The following is a 24,183-nucleotide window of genomic DNA, read 5'->3' as shown; positions in this document are numbered from 1 at the left end:
AGCTACACTTTCAGCGCACCCTCCCCAGCTACAAACTTGGTCACCTAGGTAGCGGAAGCTATCAACTACTTCTAGTTTTTCTCCTTGGAGTGTGGCAAAGGTTGTTTTCTGCACATTCTCAGTGTTTATTGCTCCTGAGCATCTGCCACATACAAAAACTATCTTGCTAGTTAGCCTTCCTTTGATATTGCTGCACTTCTTAAATGTCCATAGCTTACACTGGATACATCTTATGGAGTTACTACCTATGCCTTTTCTGCAGATCGAGCAGGGCCATCTACCTGAAGGGGTTTGTGTCTTGTCTACCTTCCAACTTATTAGGACTTTGATTTTAGCTAGGTTGACTCTAAGGCCCTTCGATTCTTGTCCTTGCTTCCACACCTGAAACTTCTCTAGTTCTGATAGTGACTCAGCAATTAGGGCAAGGTCATCAGCATAGGGGAGCTCCCAGGGGCATCCTGCCGTCTTGAATTCCTGTGTTATTGCTTGTGAATTCTTGTGTTATTGCTTGAGATGAATTCCTCAACAAGTTGTTGAAGATAATGTTGAACAGTTACTCCCTTTTACAAAAGTTAGAATTGATTATCTAATATTAATTGTAAATTAGAATGATTTGGTGGTTGCAATGTCACTGGGCCTAATAACATATTATGGACAACTGTGTGAAAAAGTCTCACACCCTAGCAGTTGAGGGAACCTGTGGAAGAGGTAGACCCAGGAAGAACTGGGATGAGGTGGTGAAGCACGACCTTCAAACATTGGGCCTTACCGAGGCAATGACTAGTGACCGAGACTTTTTTTTACTTCATATTTTTTCTCTCTGTCCATTTGCTTTGTGAATATAAGAAGGGGTATATGAAATAAGTTGAAACAAATGTACAACTATGAATCCTTTCCATTTCCATAAAACTACAAGAATTTATGATTACCTACCTTAATGAAGGTGTGAAGACAGGTTGCAAGTGAAAGGCGGACACTAGTGTTATATTTTTTATCATCTTGTAATGACCTGACAAAGAAACAACTTTATTACAACGAGAGTTTCATTTATCTGTTCAGAGGAGCAGACAAGTAAAATATTAAAAGAAAGTTATCTTAACATGATTTCATATCTATGTGAGAATAATGAATATGTCTAGCTGGTTCTGATATGTATATGAGACGGTATTAGATGACAGCCCAACAGAGGTATATGATGGTGGTTTGGATCTGAGAGGGAAGCGAATGGTAGAGGTAGTAATGATGGTTATTGTGTGGACATGTGATAATAATGGGTGGTAGCAGAAGCAGAGGTAGGTGAGGGCAATATAGACATCTAGCAGTATGTAGAGTAAGAGTAGGTGTTGATGGTGGAATTATACTTAGAGCTGAAGCAGGGTATAGTAATATGGATACACTATGAGGATTATTTAAACAATATTCAGAGAATGTAGAAAATAAGTTAATGCAGATGTAAACCAAAAGGATAATATACAGACAAAAAGAAAAATATCAACAATAAAAGTATTAGCATGTTAAAGAATTGACTGATATAAAGTGGTGTGAAAATTATAGGCTATTAAAATGGTAATTTTTGTATAAAAAATTATATTTCAACAAAAGCAAATAACTTACCAAATAATTTTAAAGAGTTGCAGAGCATTGAGACGATTTTCTGAAATCTTTGATGTAGTGTCATGTTCTTCTCCAGATAAATGGGGCAGGATCATCAAAAGGAAGTGAATACATTTCTGGCAGATAGCTGGGTCTCGCCAATGTTGTTTCATTATGTTCCTATTTGTTAGAGAAAGAGAGACAATGAGAGATAGCAGTTAAGAGTTAGGTGGTCATTGGATCACATACACATGATGTTAATCACACACATGATCATGATGATGATGCACATACAATTATATTCTGCTATTTTTGTATAGGTTTCAGCCATCTGGGTATATTTATGCTAGAGCATTCTGAAAGTATGTGTTTGTGTGTATGTGTTGCATGTGTGTGTGTGTGTGTGTATATATATATATATATATATACAAGGCCTGGCTCTCCATCAGTTATGACAATGAGTGTTCCAGTTGATTCAATCAATGGAACAGCCTGCTCAGGAAATTAATGTGCAAGTGGCTGAGCAATCCACAGACATACATACACTTAACATAGTTTACATGGAGATTCAGCATGGCACACAGAATGGGACAAGGCTGACTTTTGAATTACAGGTACAACTCATTTTTGCCAGCTGAGTGAACTGGAGCAGCATGAAATAAAGTGCTTTGCTCAAGGACACCAGGAATCGAAATCACGAGCTTATGATTGTGAACCAAATACCCTATTCATTAAGCAATGCTTTGTCAAGATGTATGTATACATCTTGACAAAGGACCAAGATCTGATGATATGAATTTCTCAAAAAGACCCACCCTCCTCTGCAAAACTGAGGACTGGAACTGCTATATTTGGGGTTCTCCCCTCATGTACTATTCCTACCTCTTGTCCTCCCCCAAAGCAAATGTATCATCTTTACTACACTTGCTACTTATGCCCCCACCACCACCACCACCACTTCTCAGGATCCCCCTACCATATCCTTTTAAACTTCTCCATTTTGGTAGTCTGCCCTCTCTCCCTCATTCACCTTCCCATACAATTTTAAAAAACACTCACCAGCCCTCTTCTACAAAGCTTGTACTTTGTGGAGTTATCTGAGCACCTTATCACTATTATCTAGGTCTTACAGCTCCTACTACTCATTTTCTCTCTCCCCAACACATTTATTTTCCCATTTTTTTTTTTTGGAGTAGCCATGCAGATTCCTCTGTAAGAACTTGTTCTGCATCACTTCTCTCATAGTAATTCCCTTGTCCCCTAGCATAAAACAAACCCACCACCTATCTTAGGACCTGTAGTCCTGCAAACTGCAAGGTGACCTCAATAGTGCGGATGACACTAAAAAAGTACGCAATCCATGCTGTAAAGTGTTTGGTGTTATGAAGACCATCCAGCCATAAAAACCATGTCAAAGCAGACATTGGAGCTCAATGTATTCCTTGGACACATCAAATTCTCTCAAACTGTCTAACCCATGCCAGCATGGAACATGGACATTAAATGATAATGATGATGATACACACACACACATTACTGTTTTCTCTTCTGGTAACAAAAGGTTTCTTTCTTAGATCAAAAGGCAGATTGTATGATGCTTGTGTACAAAGTGTGGTGTTGCAATATAGTGAAACACAATGCTTGAAGGCAGATTTACAAAGGCTAGAAAGAAAGAAAGCAAGTACACACTGCTCAAAACACATGAATTGAGAGAAAAACTGAACTGACCATGAGATAAATCAGATGAGGTGTGCAAGGCAAAAGACTGCACAAGTGTAGACATGATGCATATGGATATTGTCAGTTGCATAAAGCAGTGCCATATACATTCAAAAGGATTGGTTGCATAGAAGAGGAAAGACTGAGGAAGATTTTGGGACCACAATTACTGGCAACCTGGCTGCTGGAGACCTATTCACCCACTTAAGTATGGCAAAATGAATATTAAAATGGGTGTGGTCATGGAGATTGAGATTTAGATCAACATTCAACACACCTCTACCATCACCTATCGGGGTGATGGGGAGATGGGTGGCAGAAAGATGAGTAACAGAGAGATAAGTGATAAAGCAATGAGCCAATGAGTATATGAGAGGGTCAAAGGTGCATGGAAGACAGCTGGTGTTGAGTTGACAGGAGACACACAAATATACCATGTGAATAAATATAGTAAATGGAAACTGTAAGAAGTCTGTCATAAGTGTGTGTGCAAGCGTATGAAGGTGTGTGACTATTGACATTCAACTGCATGATACCATCAGTTACATCCTTTACTGACATCATGACTAGTTGCTCGGCACTTTCAAAGCCCTATGGAATAAAAAGATCCTTTACTTTATAAACAGACAAAATCCTACCTCAAATAAACCCCTGTCCAACCCATGCTAGCATGGAAAAACAGATGCAGGCAAGGGTATGTGGTTAAGAAGTTTGCTTCCCAGCCACTGCATGGTTCCTTGGACAAATGTCTTCTACTATAGCATGGGGCCAACTAAGGCCTTGAGAATTGATTTTGAAAATGGAAACTGAAAGAAGTCCATTGTGTGTGTGTGTGTCCATGTTTTGACATCATGTGATAGTTGTAAATGGGTATTCCTGTCATACAAACAATATCATTCATTTCTGGTATTTTGTGAAAAATTGAGATGACCCAGCAAGTAAAGTGAGATCACAGCTGTAGCCTATACCAGTATCGCATAACCAGCCCATTTAAAAGAACCCTTGAATCATCGGGCAATATGCTGCGCTTGAGAAGACCTATTGAGTCAAGTAAAATTAAAAATCAAAATCAAAATCAAATCAAGATCGAAATCAAAATGGAAATTGTAGTTGTGCCACCTGTGCTGGTGGTGCGTAATAAGCACCATTCAAGCGTGGGTCGATGCCAGTGTCGCCTGACTGGCTCCCCGTACCAGTGGCACATAAAAAGCATCATCCGAGTATGGTCGATGCCAGTCCCCCTCCCTCAACTGGCTCCTGTGCCGGTGGCATGTAAAAAGCACCATCTGAACATGGTCGATGTCAGTGCTGCCTGACTGGCTCCTGTGCTGGTGGCATGTGAAAAGCACCCACTACACTCTTGGAGTGGTTGGTGCTAGGAAGAGCATCCAGCTGTAGAAACCTTGCCAGATCAGATTGGAGCCTGGTGCAGCCTACTGGCTTGCCAGTCTCCGGTCAAACTGTCCAACCCATGCCAGCATGGAAAACGGACGTGAAAAGATGATGATGATGTCAGGTAAGGATTGGTAATAAGAAGGGAATCTAGAAGAAAATCTGCCTCAATAAATTGTGTCCAACACATGCAAGCATAGAAAAGTGGATATTAAAACGATGATGATGATGTTGATGATGATGATGATGATGATAACATGCATGCACACATACACAAATACATATTAGCTACCATTTTGATTAAGTCTTACTTTTAAAAGAGTATTAAAAAAGTGGTAATTTTACCTGACTGTAAGCATCAAACATTCCAGATTAGAATCAGTGAGGTGTTGGTGTGTTGAGCAAAGTGTGGAGACAATAGTTTGAAACTTGCAAGAAACAAAGATTAGAAATCATTCAGTATATACATATAGCTTGTAAACCACTTGTAAACATTTTAGATATATCGTAACATGGAAGAATATATTTAGCAGGATATGTAATGTGGATTTGAAAGTCAGGTTATTTATATAGAGCATAAGACATGTATTATGAACCAAAGCATATCAATATCAAAAGTAGGCAAACAAAAGACTTGCCAAAAATCTCTACCACTTACCATTTGTAAATGAAATGATTTCATGATATTGAGATTTTCCAAGATTTCCATGATTTTATCCTGGAGGTTGTCAGAGAGGTATGATGTCTGCCGTTTGTTATAACTGTGCCACAAACACAATAGCTGCATAGCTTGGCAGCAGAGAGTTTCCTCAGGAGAAAGAACTTGAGAAAAGGCATCTGAAATGACGAAAGAATAAAAATAGAAATCGATGTAATGTGAAGTTATATTAGATGGTAGGATGAACTAGAAATTTAAAGGTGAAGAATTGAACATAAACTAATTCATTGAATATTTTAAATGTCTGTGGCTGTGTGCTGATTAACATGCTACTATTTGCTATTGTTCTATCCAAGTAAAATGGTGCTTATTTTATCGCCTCCAGAAGTATGAAAAACAAAGCTGTTCTCGGCAGAATTTTAACATAAAGACAGATGAAATGTCACTAAGTATTTTATTCAGTGTACTAATGATTCTGCCAGCTCACCACAGCAGCAGCAATCATCATAATTTTTTTTTTTTTACTTTACTTTCCTATGTACTCAACAGGTACCTGTTTCATTGGCCCTAAAAGGATGAAAAGGGAAGTCAACCTCAGCAGAATTTGAAGTCAGAACATGAAGATGAATGAAATGCCACTTATGCATTTTGCTCAGCATGATAATGATTCTGCCAGCTTGCACCTTAATAACAATAATAACCCTTTTTACTACAGGCTCAAGTCCTGAAATTTTTCAAGGGGGTGGGGGGTAAGTTAATTATATTGACTACAACTCCAAAGGAATGAAAGACTAAGTCAACTTCAATGGAATTTAGAAGAAGGAGGAGGAGATGACAGCATAAGCACAGAGTGAGTGACATATGTAACCTTTCAGAACTACCTTTTATGGCACTCTCCTTAAATTCATTATTTGTATCATCTTCTTCATCAAACATGTCATCTAGAGTATTGTTCCCTGAACAGGAAACAGGAGATTCACTTTCAAGTGTAAGAAACCTCTCTGACTGTCTATTCACAGAACTTGGAAGTATCTGGAGAAAATAGAAGAAACATTAAATATTTACTTAGTGATAAACATTGTAAAAAGTTGTGGATCTCTGTTGGTTATTTCATAATCAACTGAATGACCTGCTCAGTGAATCATTAGGTTGTTTCACTTGAAATGTCGTATTTGAAAGGTAACAATAAAATGTTTCAGAAGTGTTAGAGAACTGATTTATTTAATCAAAGTATGACCCATGTTCATTTATGACGTTTACATAATGTTTTGATAATGTCATATATTCCATTAAAAAAAAAATTCATCTTTTACTGTGATAAACTGTCCAAAGGCTTCAATTACTTCTTCTCTATTCGAGAATGTTTTATTGCTTATGGAAACCTCAAAATGCTTAAATAAGTGATGATCAGTAGAAGAGATATCAGGGAGGAATAGGGAGGATGTTGCAAGATTTCATAATTCAGGCTTTGCAACTTTTGGACCATAGCTTGAGGAGGAGTGTAAGGATGTGCATTGTCATGGAGCGAAATTGGGCCATCTCTATTCACTAGTCTGGGTTGCTTCTTTTTCACATTCTCATGCATACAATCGATTTCCTGGCAATACGATGTTGCTGTTACCGTTTTTCCTTGTTGCAAAAATGAATAACGAATAACTCCCTTTGCAGACCACCATACAGTGACCACTAGCTTTTTAGGGTGCAATGGTGGGTTTGGGTTAGTGTTTAGGTGACTCTCCTGCATATAATGACTGTCCTGTTCTCCTACTGTTGTCAAAGAGTATCCATTTCTCATCACAGATAATGATTTGATGCAAAAATGGTCTTTTTCTAGTTGAGAAAGCAATAAGGAGCACCCAGTTTAATTTGTAAAGTGGCAGGCATTAAGAAAGGCATCCAGCTCTAGAAACCAAGCCAGAAATGGAATGTATATGTAGGACACGATCCACCAACACATCTGGGAAGGCAGTAACTGACTTGGAAAGTGGCCAAATGTATGCCAGTATGGAAAGCAATGTAACGATGATGATGATATATCAGTATCATTTTAACATCTGCTTTTCTGCATGCAAACATGGGTTAAACAAGACTTATGAGGTAATTTTTCTATAGTCAAATGCTCTTCCTGCTGCCAACTTACAATTGTAGGTACTATTTCTTCTGGTCCTTTATGATTTTGTAGCAGATATAAACAGTAACATTGTTTATGCAGTTTCAATGAATTTCATCTAAGCCATGCAAGCATGGTAAAAGTCATTAAAACAATGACGTGTGTGTGTGTGTGTGTGTGTGTGTGGAGAGAGAGAAAGGAGAGTGGTGGAAAGGAAGAGGAAGTAATGGCATAAGTGATTTACCTGTTCTTTGACCACAGCTATAAGACTGTCCAACACACCTTTTGGCATCAGAGAACGAAGTAAGTCAAAATACTGACATTTATAGGATTGATCAATGTTGTCAGCAGAGAAGTATTGGCAGAGAAGTGGTACAGCTTCATTGATGTACTTGCAGCGAACTTGGACATTTCTAGCCCTATGGAACAATTCTTCAAGTTTGGTCAGTGTTGTCTGTAGTTGGTTTGAGAGATTGGAATGTAATTCAGACAGTTCATTCATGCCTCTGTTGGCTACATAAGCAAGGCACTTTGAAAGGAGACAGCTGATGTAAGACGCTTTCTGAATACACCAGTTCTAAACATACATAAGAACAATAACAACCAAGGAATAAACATGTATCAGACAAAAACAACAAATGTAAACAGTTGGAAAGAAAAATTTAGAGAATCTCTTAAGATGAATGACACAATAATATTGCTGGTGGTGTGGCTTTTTTCTAGGGTAGTGGTGTTGCTGTTGATAGTGATGTTGCTATCCATAAAATTGGTATTACTATTGATTAACTAGTAGTGTTGCTATTGATGAGAGCTGTGGTGTTAGTGATGAGAGTAGTGGTGATGCTATTGATAGAGGAAGTGGTGTTGCTCTTAATGGATGTAGCAATACTACTTGTAGTGATGTTGTAGAGAGCTGAGTGGAGAGAGCAGTGGTGTTGCTTTTGACAGGTATATTGTGATTTACAGCTGTGGTTACTTCTGTGCAATGGAATCAATTCGTTCAGTAAAGGATTTATAACTCAGTAGATAGTGTTGCAGTTACTGATGTTGGGGTTTTAGATTTAGGTGTGACTTTTCTGTACATAAATAAGTTGCCAGTGAATGTGTAAATAATAATAATAATCTTTTCTACTGGAGGCACAAGGCCTCAAATTTGGCAGTGGGGGACTAGTCGACTGCATCGACCCCAGTGTTTCACTGGTACTTAATTTACTGACCCCAAAAGGATGAAAGGCAAAGTTGACCTCAGAACATAGCGATGGACGAAATACCAGTAAGCATTTCATCCGCTGTACTAACAATTCTGCCAGCTTGCCACCTAATAATAATAATAACGATGATGATGATGAGGGGGAGGAGGAGGATGAAGATGATGATGAGGAGGAGGAGGAGGATGAAGATGATGACGATGATGATGATATGCAAGAAAACTAAATTTAAAAATTAACAACTTACATCATCTGTGTTGAGATTCTGAATGTGCAAGACAAGTTTGTCAATGTGCATAAGAAAATGTTCTATCACAGTAAATAGAGGGCACTTAGCCATGTTTTGGTCATTATTTGTTGGGACTGCCACTGTGGAAGTTAATGTCTGGTCCTCGTAAAAATTCATCTTTAGATAAAGGGATTCCACAAGTGAAGGACTGGCATTGGAAGCTGTACTTAGAGGCAAATGATGGCAGAATGGATCAACAACAACTGGGCTAAGGAGGAGGGTAATGAGTAGTGAGGCAATGAGGTCACAGTCAGTCATCTCAAAGGATTGTTTCATTGATGACACAGTACTGGTTTCCTCATCCTTATCTTCCCATGAGGGAAGTAACCAGTCAATTAATGCTTTGCGTAGAAAATACAGGTGATTGCTAGGATTGCTGATGCTGGGTCTCGTAACAACACTAACCCATCCAGTTAAAAGTTCTGACTGGTAGTACTCAGGTAAATCATAGAAATGACAATAAGTTGCCAGGAACTGGACAGAATCTTTAGTTGGGGTCATGTAAAACGAGGTAAAGAATTTCCAGATGTCTTCACGAAAATTTACACAATGGTGATGAAGAAGTGTTGACATTAGCTTGAAGTTGCTGTCTTGACAATGTTGCAGGCTTATCTTCCTGTGGAGAACAGAAATATTGTTAGTCTAAAGGAACAATATTGAAATTGCATGGACAATTATCACAAGTATAATCATAACAACCATCAAAAACGAAGTCACAAAACACAATTTCTAATCCTAGATGTTCCAATGATATTCTAGATAGCATCACAAATACTTTAACAAAGTATCATCAGCAAAGCCATAGAAAGTATTATAGTCATAGAAATCATCATAGTCATAGAAAGCATTATAGTCATAGAAAGCATTATAGTCATAGAAATTATCATAGTCATAGAAAGCATCATAGTCATAGAAAGCATTATAGTCATAGAAAGCATTATTGTCATAGAAATTATCATAGTCATAGAAAGCATTATAGTCATAGAAAGTATCATAAATGAAATCAAATGCATAGAAGGTAGCATAAATATTCATACAAGTTATCATAAGTAGTCAAAGAAGGAAACTTACTTGAGGCAATTATCCCAAACTTTGGTCCATATATCAGCATATTCTGTTGTCAACACAGAAGCCAAGATCTGGAGACAGCTTAGTAATAATTCTGTGACATCACATCTTTACATTAGGAGAGATAGATAGATAAATAGTTAGATAGACAAGTTACTTGACAGTTCAATATACAGGGCAGTAGACAGTCAGAAAAATACACAATTAGAAAGATGGACAGGCAGTTAAATAAAAAAATTAGACAGAAAGATAACAAGATAGACAAACAATTAGTTAAATAAATAGATTAGATTAGATAGAAAGATGGATAAATGGGTGTTTGGCTGGAGACACACACAAAACAGTTCCCCAAATAAGATCTCTGCATCAATGGTCTCTATCTCTTCTGTTTCACATGAAGAATGCTTTCTAGGCATTGATAAAAACATATATGAAGATGCTGTGAATAAAGATAGTGTGAACCAAGAAAATTACGTCAAACTTAGAAAACTGTGTCAGTTAGAATTCCCATACAAGACAATATCCTAAATATATTCACAGTACCAGGGCTGATACAAACATTTGGATGCTTGACTAGTCTATTGGGGAAATCCACTGAGAGCTATTCTATTGGACAGCTGTCTAATCATTAAAACAGTGTTGTAATGATGCAGCATTAAGTGCTGCAGCATGCATTTGTTGATCTTGGGAAATTCTCATTTCCCTTCTCTCTTGAAACTCCATTTGACATGCTACAGCATGCCTTTGATCTTGAGAAAGTCTCTTCTCCCTTCTCTTGAGACTCTTGCCTTCAGTTTTCTACAATCCTCCTTGCTTTATACTTGTTTCTGGAGAATTAAATGTTAATTTAAGGGTAAATATGTAATTGTAAATACCTTGCAACCGCTGCGATAATTATTATCTGATAACTGAACGGTAAATGTGTATTTTTATGTACTTTGAACCTGCCACCTCATTGGTTTTTTGTCAAGAATTTCACCTCCAGCCGTTCATTATGTCAGTCAACACATACACTGACATACCATTCCACTGTGGTGGCCGTAAAGACGGAAAGTTGCCAATGCATAATGTTGTTCACAATAGGATGTAAATTACTCATTTATTTCATATTTAAACCCATAATAACTGGTGCACTTGGGTTTGTGATTAAATACCCAAGTTACAAACTTGAAAAGCGAGGGTTTTCAGAAAAAAAAATCAACCAGCTAAAATACAACCTTTTCTTCAGTTGAAAATGTAAAATTGTTTTTGTTATCTACATTCTAAAGATGGAACTTTGTATCTTTCTTAGAAACCAACTAATTCCTTATAGCAAGACTTCAAATAATTGAAAATTGAAGAGAACATGCATAGACACTTAGAAAGACAATAAATCAGAGGGGCAATTATGTACTGCTCTGTCAGTGTTATGTTAAAATGGTAGCAGTATTGCATGCATTTTACATACTGATTAAGACTATTTAAGGTGGCTACCTGTTCAATGTCAGAGCTAGGTAATTCAGCTGAATAAAGCTTCTGAATATAAATAACTATGTACAACTATAGTGACATCATTAGTTAGTCAGTGATGAAGAAATGACAGGCTTGCCTGCAATGCTTAATTGCTACAGCAAGAAGAAACAAGATATCTTTTGGGCACTTGAAACTGAAGGATAGAATGCAGATATGATTCAAATGAGACTCAAAAATGGCATTAAATCATTTAAACAGCATGCAAAAGCATTAAAATAAAAATATCTTCTATCAGGTGATCCAAAATATAATGCTTGCATTAAATTCATTCTGCAACTTGCAAAAAAAAAAAACATGTTATGCATGGTATTGATGTGACAAACATTGATAGTTCAACATTAATTCATGAAACTGAAGCTCCAGGACAATTTGGGAAATTAAGTGGATCTAAGGCTAACATTCTTCCCCCAAAAAATATCAGGCTGTGTTATTTTGAAGTGAGATCATTGCCAATACACATTACACTGTTAATCATAATGAAGCTAAAGAAACTAATTAATGAAGATCTTTTAGAAACGGTTCTTCCTGGGAGGAGCAACCTTCTAAAAGAGGAACCTCGCCTTTACTAACTGTGCAAAAGGTGGATGGAGATCTCAGCATATATTGAGTCAAGTAGGCATAAATGAAAGAATTTGTTTAGATTCAACTCCAAATATTGAACTGATATGTAAGATGTCCAACATGTTCTAGAATAAAACTAAGACCACATTGTGCAGCAGTCATGCAATGGTAATGTAAGAAGTAGCAGTACTACAGTATTTAATCATGATCTTTTTGTATTTTTAGGACTTTAATGTTCAGTGTATTTTGCTTTTTTGATGATGGCAGGGTATGGTTTTTAGTAGATCAAGTGGCCTTGAAGAGACTCCCATGGTTATTAATGGCACATTAATTGTAGATAGAGATCAAATTGGTGTTACTAGTGATTAGTAGTTATATAGTGTGATTAGTAATGATATAGTATGTGCAGCAGTGGTATAGAGTGTTTAATGGTGGTGTAGTATATTTGTATAGTGGTGGCATAATGTGGTCAGCGGTGATGTAGTAAGGCTAGTGATGATATAGTATATTTAGTGGTGATATAATGTAGTTAGTGGTGATACTGTGTGTGTTTAATGGTTTAGTCTGTGTATAGTAGTATAGTGTAGTTAGTAGAGGCACAGTGTGTCTAATAGTGATATAATTTGTTTAGTGCTGATAGAGTACAGTTGATAATAATATAATGTAGCAAATGATGGTAGTGTGATTTTTAGGGGTACAGCATAGTTTGTAGTGCTATAGCTTGATCTTATACATCTAATGAGAATAATGAAATGAAAGTATAACTGTACCATATTTTGGTAACTTGGCAATGTTACTGTGGTAACACAGCAGTCATGTAGTTGTAATACAGTGGTAATTCAGTACAGGTAATAAAAGAAATATTTGTTAGTAGTGGTATGGTTATCGTTATAGTTAGTATGGTGTTATAATTGGATAGTACATAATATGGTTAAAAGTTACACAGCGTAGATATATTAATGTTTAACAGAGTGCTGTCAGTAATAACACTGTCATTAGATGCTACTAACTACAGTTTTATTAGTGTTGATACAGTGTTGCAAGGTGCATGTAATTACTGCTGCCAACACTAATCTAGTAAGTTTATATATATACTCTATCTTACCTTTTAGCGTCAGACTGAAACTGTGAAAGGACCTGTAATAAGGGCTGTGCCTCTCCATCTTGGAAATCTGAGGGATGCCTCTCTAACAAGCAGTGCATTAGCTGGAGCCTGAAAACATAAATGGCAATAGAAATGAGTGGAATAGGGTGAATGGGGTACATAATAGCAAAATACAGAAACAAAGTGCAGGGTTGTAATTAATAACAGACAACTGGAGGCAATAAGTTGTGCTAGAAAAGTGAAGGAACTTTACTAACAGTGATAAAGCTTCAAGTCTTATCCCTTAGATGATTATTCCAACCGCTAACTCTACTTACCTATATATATATATATATATATATATATATATATATGATGGGTTTCTTTCAGTTTCCCTCTACCAAATCCATTCACAAGGCTTTGGTCAGCCCAAGGCTATAGTAGAAGACACTTACTTGCCCAAGGTGCTATGCAGTGGGACTGAACCCAGAACCATGTGGTTGGGAAGCAAGCTTCTTACCACACCTGCACCTATAGTAATAAAAGTAATAACTATTCTAAAACAGTGTAGTTATAATAACTTTACTATTGCCAGTTTGAGATATTTTTATAAGCTAGTCAGAGGAAGAGGAGGAGCAGTACCCATGACCTTTGTAGGTTATCCCATACCAGTAAAACTGAAACATTTGATGTCCAGCTCAAACATCTGCAAGTCAATGTGTGAAGGAAAATCAGCCATCTAATCTGATATTTTGGAAAAGATGAAATTCAGCACTCAAAGACCAAGAGCGGCTGGCATGTTAAGCTCCACCCAATGACCTTACAGAGAAACAAGCAGCTATGAGCAAATATGTTTTTTGAGGAGGGTGTAGTTATAACAGCCAGAAATAAACAAAGTGGCATGGCACTTACAGTAGAGGATTATGTGATGGTGGTATGAAGTAGGTTAGTTAACTGTCATAGCAATGAATGGTTTGAATAATCTGGTGACTGGAAGTGGTCAACAAAGATGATGGTAGCAACAATAATGATGAGAAGAAAAATGATAAAGAGGATTGAACGACTGGTATCTTACCAAGGAATAACTTTCTTGTTTGCTCCCACAGAACTAATTTTCTCTCTCAATTCTGATAAACCAGATTCCAGACGCTGTTTCTTGGCAACAATCTCTGACTCAGAATCATGAGTAGAAGTAGAGGAACTGGTCATATAGAACATCTGTAGAAACAAAAGCAAATAAGCAATAATAAATTTGATTTAAGAAAAGAAAATGTCAAAAAATTAGTCATATTATCCCGCTTGCAGGATTTGAGAATGTATCATAGTTTATGTTTTATGTCTTTCCCACAGATAAGTATTTAACTGTAAATGAGACCAGTTTCATTTTTACTCAACAAAATGAACAAGCAGTTTTTTCACAAATGCAACCCCTGTACATATAAACATATATTACTGCATATATGCACAAGGAACAGAAAAAAAAAGAAAAGAAATAAGTCAACTTTAGGAGGTCACCAACATACCTGGTGATAAAGGTCAGCAGCAAACTGTACCAAATCCTTGCCCAAAACTGTAACAGAGTCACGAGAACTGAAGAAGAGAAACAGAAAAGGTGGTGGTTTGTAGTGGTGGTGAGAGAGATTTGATGGTAGAGGAAAGGTTATTTAGGAAGCAAGAAGAGCAAGAGAGAATTGAGAAAGAGTGCCAGAAAAAATGAGGAAGATATAAAGAAAGAAAACAGAAGGAAAATGGTAAAAAAAATGAAGGGCTGAATGAGAGAAGTAAGAACAAACACAAATGAAAGAGTGCAAGAAGAAAAGACAAAAATAAAGAAGAAAAAGAAAAGAGTAGAAAGAAGGTTAGAATTGATCCCTCAAGCTTTAGGATCTACACACTGACTTGAACCTGGAAGTTTGGTGTAGCTTGCAGACTCCTGATCTAGATATTTCTAAATAACAATTCAATATCATAAGGAGAGGCAGCAATTCTGTAATATCATTGTTCAACAGTAAAAGTTTCACAATAGGAAGCAGTTTTTGCAGCTAGATATAGACTATAGAAGAGGCCATGGTATTACTGCATAATCCCAAAACTTAAACTTAAATAAATGCAATCAACACTGAATATTATAGAAACTTTGTAAAAGCAAAATAACTGAAATTTTTTTCATACAGATAATCAATTTTGGCTCTCATGCTATGAGATAAAGCTGTTTACAGTCAGTGAATGACTCCTAGATGTTATTTTAGTTGTTGGACATATTCCTTAACTAAATGTGTGATTTCAGCCTAAATCTCTATAAAAAGTTTAATCTATATAGTTAATGTAGCAGATGGTTGTAAGTATTAATCATTTGACTTATTAAATATATTATACGGACCTTGATGACAACGTGTGACGAGAATTGCATTCCTCCAGGTAATTATGAACTATTTTATACATTTTCTTCAGCTGAGACTTGAAAAAAATAAAGAAATAGACATTAATCATAACAACAATTATGATATGATGATAATGGTAATGAATTGTAGGTAGCATGAAACTGAATTATTTCCACTTCATGATTGATATAGATTCCTTAGATGTAAAGTCATGTTTTAGGTTAGCAATAGATCATTTGTAGATTTATATTAATTCAAAAAGATAATAGTCTGAGAGGAAAAAGAGACATATTCATAGCTTTTCCACACACTATGCACACTGGAGGATAGGAATAACTAGATTTTGCTTTTTATAGTTTGTTAGTTTTAACATATATAGAACAGAATAAGATGGAAAAGTGAAGGGCTAGACTAATCTGTGTTAACTTAAATGGTTTCAGTATTTTAGTGTTCAAAAGTTCCATAACATTCTGTGGTCTCATGTTCCATTACCGACACTTCTGGTAGTTTAAATTTCCCTCAACATACAGAGTAAACCTCTTTCGTCATACATACAAATGCAAACTTTCCAAAGTAACATATCTCTACTGATCTCTGTTTTATGAAATACATTACCCTTCTATTTCAATGATAACTCATGTATATGCACACTGGTATATGTGAGGCATATAAGTATGCAAGATCACGTATGTATGAGCATAGATAGCTAAATGTGTGTATGTGGACACAACACTGGGAAGAACATGTGATAAGCAAAAAAATGATATGTATGAATGTGTGTGTGTGTGTGTGTGTGTGTGTGTGTGTGTGTGAGCAAACATGTTACCTCAAATGACACTAAACTATTAACAAAGAAAGAATATATTGTGAGTGTGTGTATGTAGATGACTATATGTGTTTGTGATTATGGAACTATCGTCTATGATAGGTGACTTTTCTATAACTAATTAAATTTTGCACCCTTAACCTTCCCAACAATGACAAATGGATGTCTTCTCACTTTCCACACAGTCCAATCTGCTGCAAAAGCACCCTCCTCTTCTGTTCTGGCACCAGATGGATTATGGATACGTAGTTGGAAACTCAGAAACACCAGAATTTGTTGCTGAAAGAAACAAAAGCAATGTAAATAAATGAAAATAAAACAGATCACATTTCAAACAAACATTAACTATAATACAGAGATAAGGGATAAAATTGATATTAAGTACAGCCATAAATACTTAAGTGCAGTATATTTAGGCATTACTGTCATTGCCATTTGAATAGTCTCTTTTCCATATTGAACTTGGAGTGATGTCATACAAGAATGAAAGGTACCAACTAACTCAACTGATAAAATAAATAAAGTTACTATATAAAGTTAATAATATACATACATAAGCAGCTGCTTATAAAAAAGAATATACATAGCTCTCAAAAGAAGGTCCTGGTTTCAAACCCATTGCATGACACCTTGGACAAATAACTTTTACTGTAACCTTTGGTTAAACAATACTTTGTGAGTGGAGTTTGGGTAAACAGAAACTCTGTGTGTGTGTGTGTGTGTGTGTGTGTGTGTGCGTGCGTGTGTACATCAGCTTTTCCATATTGGCATAGACTGAGTTTGTTATTATGGTCAGATTGCATTTGGAGTAACTACACTTAAGATGGGTTAAGGATCATGTCTTGCTAATATGCAACTATGCACGTCTATGTATATATATCTATACATAACAACTATACATATTTACACACATGCATCTGTATCCTTGTTTATGTTGTGTCCCTTTATGTCCAGTAACATGGCAGTCAATAATATAAGTACCTGATTGAAATATGTAAAGAGACTGATATGACAAACTAAACCAGTGAAGAAGGTGCATGAACATATCCACAGTCTAATGGCTTAAGCCAGTAAAAGAATAGATATAAACAACAATTTAGTGATATATTGAAAAAAAAAACCCAAAAAACAATTACTTGTAGCTGGTTTTGTTGACTCCAGAAGTTGAGCAGAAGTTGTATTGCTGACTCGCCTAACAGACACATCTGGTGTTGGTTATTTATAGCTGATTGTTGCACAAAAAGATTTGCTGACAGCAATATGTATTCAAGCACTTTCATATTTGCCTTCTTATTGCTGAAATATGAAAACAAGTGAGCTTGTCTTTTACAAGTTTAGATATTCCAATATTTTAACATATAATAATCCAGCTCTTCAGAGTTCAGCTCCTGTCAAACCATTCAATCCATGCCAGCATGCAAAACGGATGTTAAATAATGATGATGATGATGATGCAGCAGTATAATCCAATAATGGTTTAGAATGAAGAAACTGTACATATAAAATAAATAATAGTTCTCTGTTTAAACCCAGCTTAAGGATATGTATACATACAATCATCATCATAATTTTTATTGTTTTTCATGCCTGCATAGGTTAGTCAGATCTTCAACACAGCATTCTGCCAACTGTAGTGTTCTTTCATCATTTCCTTTGGGAGGTTCAACTTCCTGAGATCAGTTTTCACCACTTTGGTTGACATTTTCTTTAATTTTCCACAAGTTCCTTCCACACAAATTTTCTAGCATTTTTTTTTACTCACCTTTCATTATCCATATACATTACATATTCATACCATGTAGCTATATCTTGTGCATACTACAAGTTATTCATATACCCTTGGCTCATTTGTGATATGTCACTCATGGACATTAACATTACATATTTGGCAGATCATACTTGCTTCATTCCTTTCTAACCTGCACACATCCACTGCATTCACTACCTACATCTCACCAGCAAAAATGACTATGAGATCAAAATCACACATAAATGGCTCCTTTTCCCAGAAAACGAAAGATTTGGTAGCTATTTCTAGCACATGCTACTACCAAGTAAAAGCTATTTGTCATAAAGAACCTAGCATTATCGCAAATACCTGTTATGTGGTGGCAGGGCGTGCTAGAAACAGCAGCCAAATCTTTCCTTTTTCTGAGGAAAGGAGCCGTTTACGCATGATTTTGATGTCACATTCATTGAAAGCATATGAAATAACCTGGAAAAGTAAAAAAAAACCCGCAAAGCAAAACTCTGTTGGTGGGGTCCTCGGAGTTTCCTGGGAAACTCCAAGGTCTCCACCACCCCTACTCTCTTTCTTTGCTGGAAGAAAGTGGCTTGCAGTGGGTTTGGTGGTGAGATATGTTGAATGCATTTGAAAAAAACCTGTGGAAAAAATTATTTCATACCGAAGTACAAACGGGTCCTTTACGAAATATTTACCCAAGATCGGGACAGGCATGCAAATAGAAGAATCGATGAGACTGATAAAGCAAGGGCTGAGCATCTGGCAGAACAGAGGGAAAAAGATAGAAACAGGAGAAATCAGGAATCAGACACTCAGAGAGCTTAGTGTCTGGCGAAACAGAGGGAAAGAGACAAAAGCAGGAGACCTCATGAATTGGATGTTCGTGTGAATACAAATAGTATATAACAAGTTTCATGTAAATCGGACCATGGGTTACCGATATACGCAGTTTTTTCAGGTACTTTTATAAATAGCGAAACCAGCATATAATGGGAAAAATGCTTTGAAAGTAAGGTACCATCGAAATGTGAATACAAGCGGAATAACACAAGTTTTGTGTAAATTGGACCACAGATTCCTGAGCTACGTGGTTTTTTCAGGTACCTTGAACTATTGGTGACCCAACGGGTCACAGATAGTCTAGTATCAACCCTACATTTAAAAGAATGGTAGAAGAGTAGTGAATAGCAGGGAGTGTTGCTGGTAACGTGCAGAACATGGGACTGCAGATGATGATGGTGGTGGTGAAGCTGCAACTAGTGATGATGTTGACGCAATACTGTTGCATATAAAGATAAAACAGCATTCTATCGTAATGATTAAAAATATAATAAGAGAGCAAATATGAAAAAAAAAAAAAACAACAAAAGGAGTAAGAATTAAAACGTGCAGATTGGTGTACCTTGGTGTTTTGAAGAAATTCAAGTAAAAGTGAAGAAGTTCATCTGTTGGTAGCTCAGTCTGTAAAGAGACAGCCTGCATTAATGCATAGATAAGTCTTGTCACTAACAAATTATTCAGGCTATTGTTGTCCGACTGGAATATATCACAGTAAATGGAGAGAAGATCTGAAAAAGAAGGATAAGACTTAATAAATGACTGTGTGGCTAATGAAGTTAGCTTTGAAATGTTGTGGTTTTGGCTTTGAATCTACTGTGTGATATCTTGGACAATAATAATCCTTTCTACTATAGGGACAAGGCCTGAAATTTGGAGGCGGGAGATAGTGGATTACATCGACCTCAGTGTTTCACTCATTCTTAATTTATTGACCCTGAATGGATTAAAGGCAAAGTCAACCTCGGCAGAATTTGAACTCAGAACGTAGTGGCAGGTGAAATACCACTAAGCATTTTGCCCAGTATGCTAATGATTCTGCCAGCTCACCTTGGATGATGATGATGATGATGATGATGATGATGATGATGATGATGATGATGATGATGATGATGATGATGATGATGATGATGATTGTGTGTGTGTGTGTGTGCGCGCGCTTAAGAAATTCACTTCCCAGCCACAGGGTTTCAGGTTCAGTTCCAGTGCATGGCATCTTTGGCAAGTGTTTTCTAGCCTAGCCCTGTGTCAATCAAAGCCTTGTGAGTGGATTTGGTAGACGAAAATTGAAAGAAATCTCTCATATATATATATATGTATTTGTATGCTTGTGTCTCTTTGTCGTGGCCTTCATGATAGTTATAAATGACTGTTATTGTCATACAAACAATATCATTCATTTTCAATACCCTGCAAAAACATGTCTGGCCATGGGGAAATATTATAATGCTTGCAAACAGATGAGGGTTGATAACAGGAAGAGTATCCAACCATAGAAAATCTACTTCAATAAGTTCCATCTAACCCATGCAAGCATGGAAAAGCAGACATGAAAACAATGATGTATGTGTATTTATGTATATATATGCACGTGTGTGTGTGTGTGTGTGTGTGTGTGTGTGTGTGTGTGTGTGCGTGCGTGCGTGCGTGCGTGTGTGTGTGTGTGTGTGTCCAGTTAATATCAATGACTTAACGTGGGCATTTTGCCTATGTTAGTAATCAATATTAAAGAAAGAAGTATACCAGGTAAAACTTACCAGGCCACAAATTTGGGGAAATGTGGTTTATGTCATTGATGTATTTACGTATTGACAATATGTCCTTCAGTAGTAGACTGCTGTAAATAAGACCAAATGATTCTCTTAAGAAGTCCTCTTTCAATACATGGCTGATATGTTTCACAATTGTTTCACATTTCAATAAACAACCACCTGAAAAACAACAAATTCAGAACTTCAAGAAAAACAATTTAAAACCATTTTTTTTTTTAAGTTGAATTCATTGAGGAATACAACCGAAAGTTTAGTTTCTCATTCACATGCTTTTGCCACCAGTCACAATTACTGATGACTAATTTTACTCAATTCTGCTGGAGTTCATGTATAAGGTATGGAAGTAAACTAAGTGTCTCTTGCCCACCAACTGTTTCTAGAGCCAAGTTATATACAATATTACAGAGTATTTGATTATGTGGAGTAGATATAATAGTAAGGACATGTGAGGTGTATTTGGGTGTGTCAGGCACATATGCAAGATGGAGCATGCTGAGTGAAGTATAGTGTGGCAGTGAGGGCATATATGATGCAGAATGTGACATGTCATTTTATACAGAATAGCAAGTGGCAGTCACAGGGTGTTCAGGGAGGGGGGGGCAATCTAGGCAGGACATATTTGCAGTCTAACCTGTTTAAGTATGTCCAAGAGGTAAAATCTCTTCCAGCATGGGTTGAATAGTTATCAAAATTTGTTTAATAATATTGTTTTCACAGTTAGACATTCACTCAAAATACCAATATATAATGATATAGTCTAACAAGAAATTTGTTTCTATATCAACATAGTTCACCACAATAAACATCAGTAAAATCCCTTCAAAATTTTAATCACTTAAAGCACAACACTGGCCAATAACAACAGAGAGGGAAAAAAAATTCTCAAGACAACAAAATCTTCCAGAGACTAACAATAATGTTAGTTTACCAGTGGAAAGTACTTCAAAGTGGTTATCCCTCATATAGAAAATTTCTGTTTCTACAATATGTTATTTCAATCTCCAGTAATATCAATTTGACATGTCCACTTGTACTGATCTTAATGACATATACATGACAGCTATAACCACACCACTGCCACCACCAACACCAAAACCAATACGCTGCTGCCATTACCACCACCACCAACAACAACAATTATGAAAATAACTTACGCTTATTAGCAGTATTGACGACAAATTTGAAGAGAGAAGCAGTCTCTCGTTTCTTGTTTGAGGTCACTTGACTAGATGCTGAGGCCCTTGATTTCCTGATAGAATCACTCTCAATATAGACATATTGTATGACATTCTATAAGAGAAAGAACATAGATGGATAAAACTGTAGAAACACTTAGTGACATGAAATAATGTTATACACAATATATGCTATATCAAACCCTTCACCTCACACCGAAAGTCATCCTTCTAGAAATCCCTCCTTGCTCATATTTTTCCTGCAGTTATTGATTCAAGAAAAAAACATGAAACTACATTGACCTCATTGGTCTCAGAAAGCCACCAATGCATGGATGAAGGCAAGCATGTTGTACTATGATTGTGTTATAGTATTTGAATTACTGGATACAATTTTTATATAATTGTACAAAAAAGTTCCTCAGCATAACAGTTGTTTCTTGATTGATTTCAAAGTACACATTTATAGTATGTTTGCCGAGACCATCAACAAACATACTATAAATAACAGGCAAATATATTTGCCAAGAGTCACAGATGAAAGTAATCTACTAAAGCTTATAGATTTTAAAGAAACCAAACAACCAGCACTTATACTTGTTGTAGAAGCCAAACATAGAGTATGTGTTTTTGTAACCACCAACAACCATCAGCAGAGTAATAATTAGTACTTTTGCTTGAAAGTGAGGTAAGTAAAAATAAGTGTATTGACCCCACAGCCAAAGTCTCAACACCACCGTTTTCTCCTTTCTTCCTCCTGAGACAAAGAAGAAGGGCCAACACGTTAGAGCCTTTGGTAAATGAACTTATTAAACTTGCCAATTAATTAATTGTTGTCAACACAGACAATCACTAGGTTTCCTCAAATCTCAGAGATAAGTATCTCATCTTCAACTGAGCTAATTTTCAACAAAGCCTCCACAGAATTATAATGAAGTACTAGAAGATAGCTACAGCAAAAAGAGGCTGTAAAACAAAAGATAGGAGGACATGGGTTAAAATAAACATATCATATAACATAATTGCTAAAAGATGTGTAATACAACACTTCATAAAAAATATTTACTGAAATAACTGTGAGGTATGATTCAACAAAATGACTCAACTGTTGTCAAACAAGAATAACTGTCTGAAGAAGTGTTGGATCAAACATTATTCCATAATATATCATTGAGAAACACACACACACACACGCTGCCTCATGCCTCTTTCAATGAGCTAAGAGTGAAACTGTAATAATAGGTGATATATACCTTCAGGATCTCATTCCAGTACTTTGGCTTACTATCTAGCTCTTCTATCACAGATTTCTTTTTCAACAGTTCTCGCAGCTGAACAACATTTTCCTGATTGGTACATTTGGAGAAATGAGTTAACGTTTGTTTTAAAATAAATAAATTTGTATAAATTATAAATGGAAGAGGCTCACATATGTAATATACTTGAATGACTTTGATCAGTTGAAATTATCTAGGTAATTAGGAGACAAAAACTCTTTCTGGGGGTGGTATACTAGAAATCTAAAATCAAACAAGGGAGATAAATTCAATAAAATCAGCTGATTGAAAAATATTTGGATGATACATGTATATGGGAGTAGAACTGGTTCATCCTAATTCTGTATTGTCCAAAAGCTGATCTTATTGAAGTTATTTTCCTTAAGTTTTCCTTCACTTCCCAAGAGAATTTTTGTTAACAAAAACTTTCAGTAGATCAAAACTTTCCAACCCACTATATAACATATCATGAGTTCGTACCACATTTGTATTTAATATGCAGAATGCTCCTCTAAGTATTTAACTTCAGACATATTGCTACATAATTTAATTTAACCTTATATTCTATGAGTTGATAATGCATAACACTGTTGTTTCAACTGATAACTCAGAGTTACACTAACTGATAACATGTAGCAGTTTTGCAAAAGACAAGATAATATTATTTAACAAATGTTCTGGACTGGCCCTTGTGCGGGTGACACATGAAATGTTTCGAGCGGGATCGTTGCCAGTGCCCCTGGACTGGCTCATGTGCGGGCGACACATGAAATCTTTCGAGCGAGACCGTTGCCAGTGCCCCTGGACTGGCTCTTGTGCGGGTGACACATGAAATGTTTTGAGCGGGATCGTTGCCAGTGCCCATAGACTGGCTCATGTGCGGGAGACACATGAAATCTTTCGAGCGGGATCGATGCCAGTGCCCCTGGACTGGCTCATGTGCGGGCGACACATGAAATCTTTCAAGCGAGATCGTT

General features: G+C 36.4%; 1 protein-coding gene across 2 annotated transcripts in view; it reads right to left on the bottom strand.

Annotated features, from left to right (window-relative positions):
- The window catches only part of LOC106881129 (serine-protein kinase ATM), an 88,567-nt gene that overhangs the window by 59,713 nt on the left and 4,671 nt on the right, over nt 1-24,183 (bottom strand). For both annotated transcript variants that reach the window (XM_014931398.2, XM_014931399.2), the window contains exons 3-20: nt 23,183-23,275; nt 21,909-22,044; nt 20,740-20,913; nt 19,548-19,713; nt 17,538-17,697; nt 16,576-16,680; nt 15,575-15,651; nt 14,718-14,784; nt 14,270-14,412; nt 13,216-13,323; nt 10,041-10,145; nt 8,928-9,585; nt 7,717-8,049; nt 6,244-6,394; nt 5,363-5,541; nt 5,050-5,132; nt 1,615-1,773; nt 934-1,009 (exon numbers count right to left, since the gene is read on the bottom strand). In XM_014931398.2, coding sequence (XP_014786884.1) covers nt 934-1,009; nt 1,615-1,773; nt 5,050-5,132; nt 5,363-5,541; nt 6,244-6,394; nt 7,717-8,049; nt 8,928-9,585; nt 10,041-10,145; nt 13,216-13,323; nt 14,270-14,412; nt 14,718-14,784; nt 15,575-15,651; nt 16,576-16,680; nt 17,538-17,697; nt 19,548-19,713; nt 20,740-20,913; nt 21,909-22,044; nt 23,183-23,275 — 2,973 coding nt within the window. The remainder of the gene's footprint in view (nt 1-933; nt 1,010-1,614; nt 1,774-5,049; nt 5,133-5,362; nt 5,542-6,243; nt 6,395-7,716; nt 8,050-8,927; nt 9,586-10,040; nt 10,146-13,215; nt 13,324-14,269; nt 14,413-14,717; nt 14,785-15,574; nt 15,652-16,575; nt 16,681-17,537; nt 17,698-19,547; nt 19,714-20,739; nt 20,914-21,908; nt 22,045-23,182; nt 23,276-24,183) is intronic.

The sequence above is a fragment of the Octopus bimaculoides genome, chromosome 2 (genome assembly GCF_001194135.2).
Source record: "Octopus bimaculoides isolate UCB-OBI-ISO-001 chromosome 2, ASM119413v2, whole genome shotgun sequence".
In the NCBI taxonomy this organism is placed as follows: domain Eukaryota; kingdom Metazoa; phylum Mollusca; class Cephalopoda; order Octopoda; family Octopodidae; genus Octopus; species Octopus bimaculoides.
The sequence above is the reverse complement of the archived record's forward strand: the minus strand, read 5'-3'. Positions and strand labels throughout refer to the sequence as shown.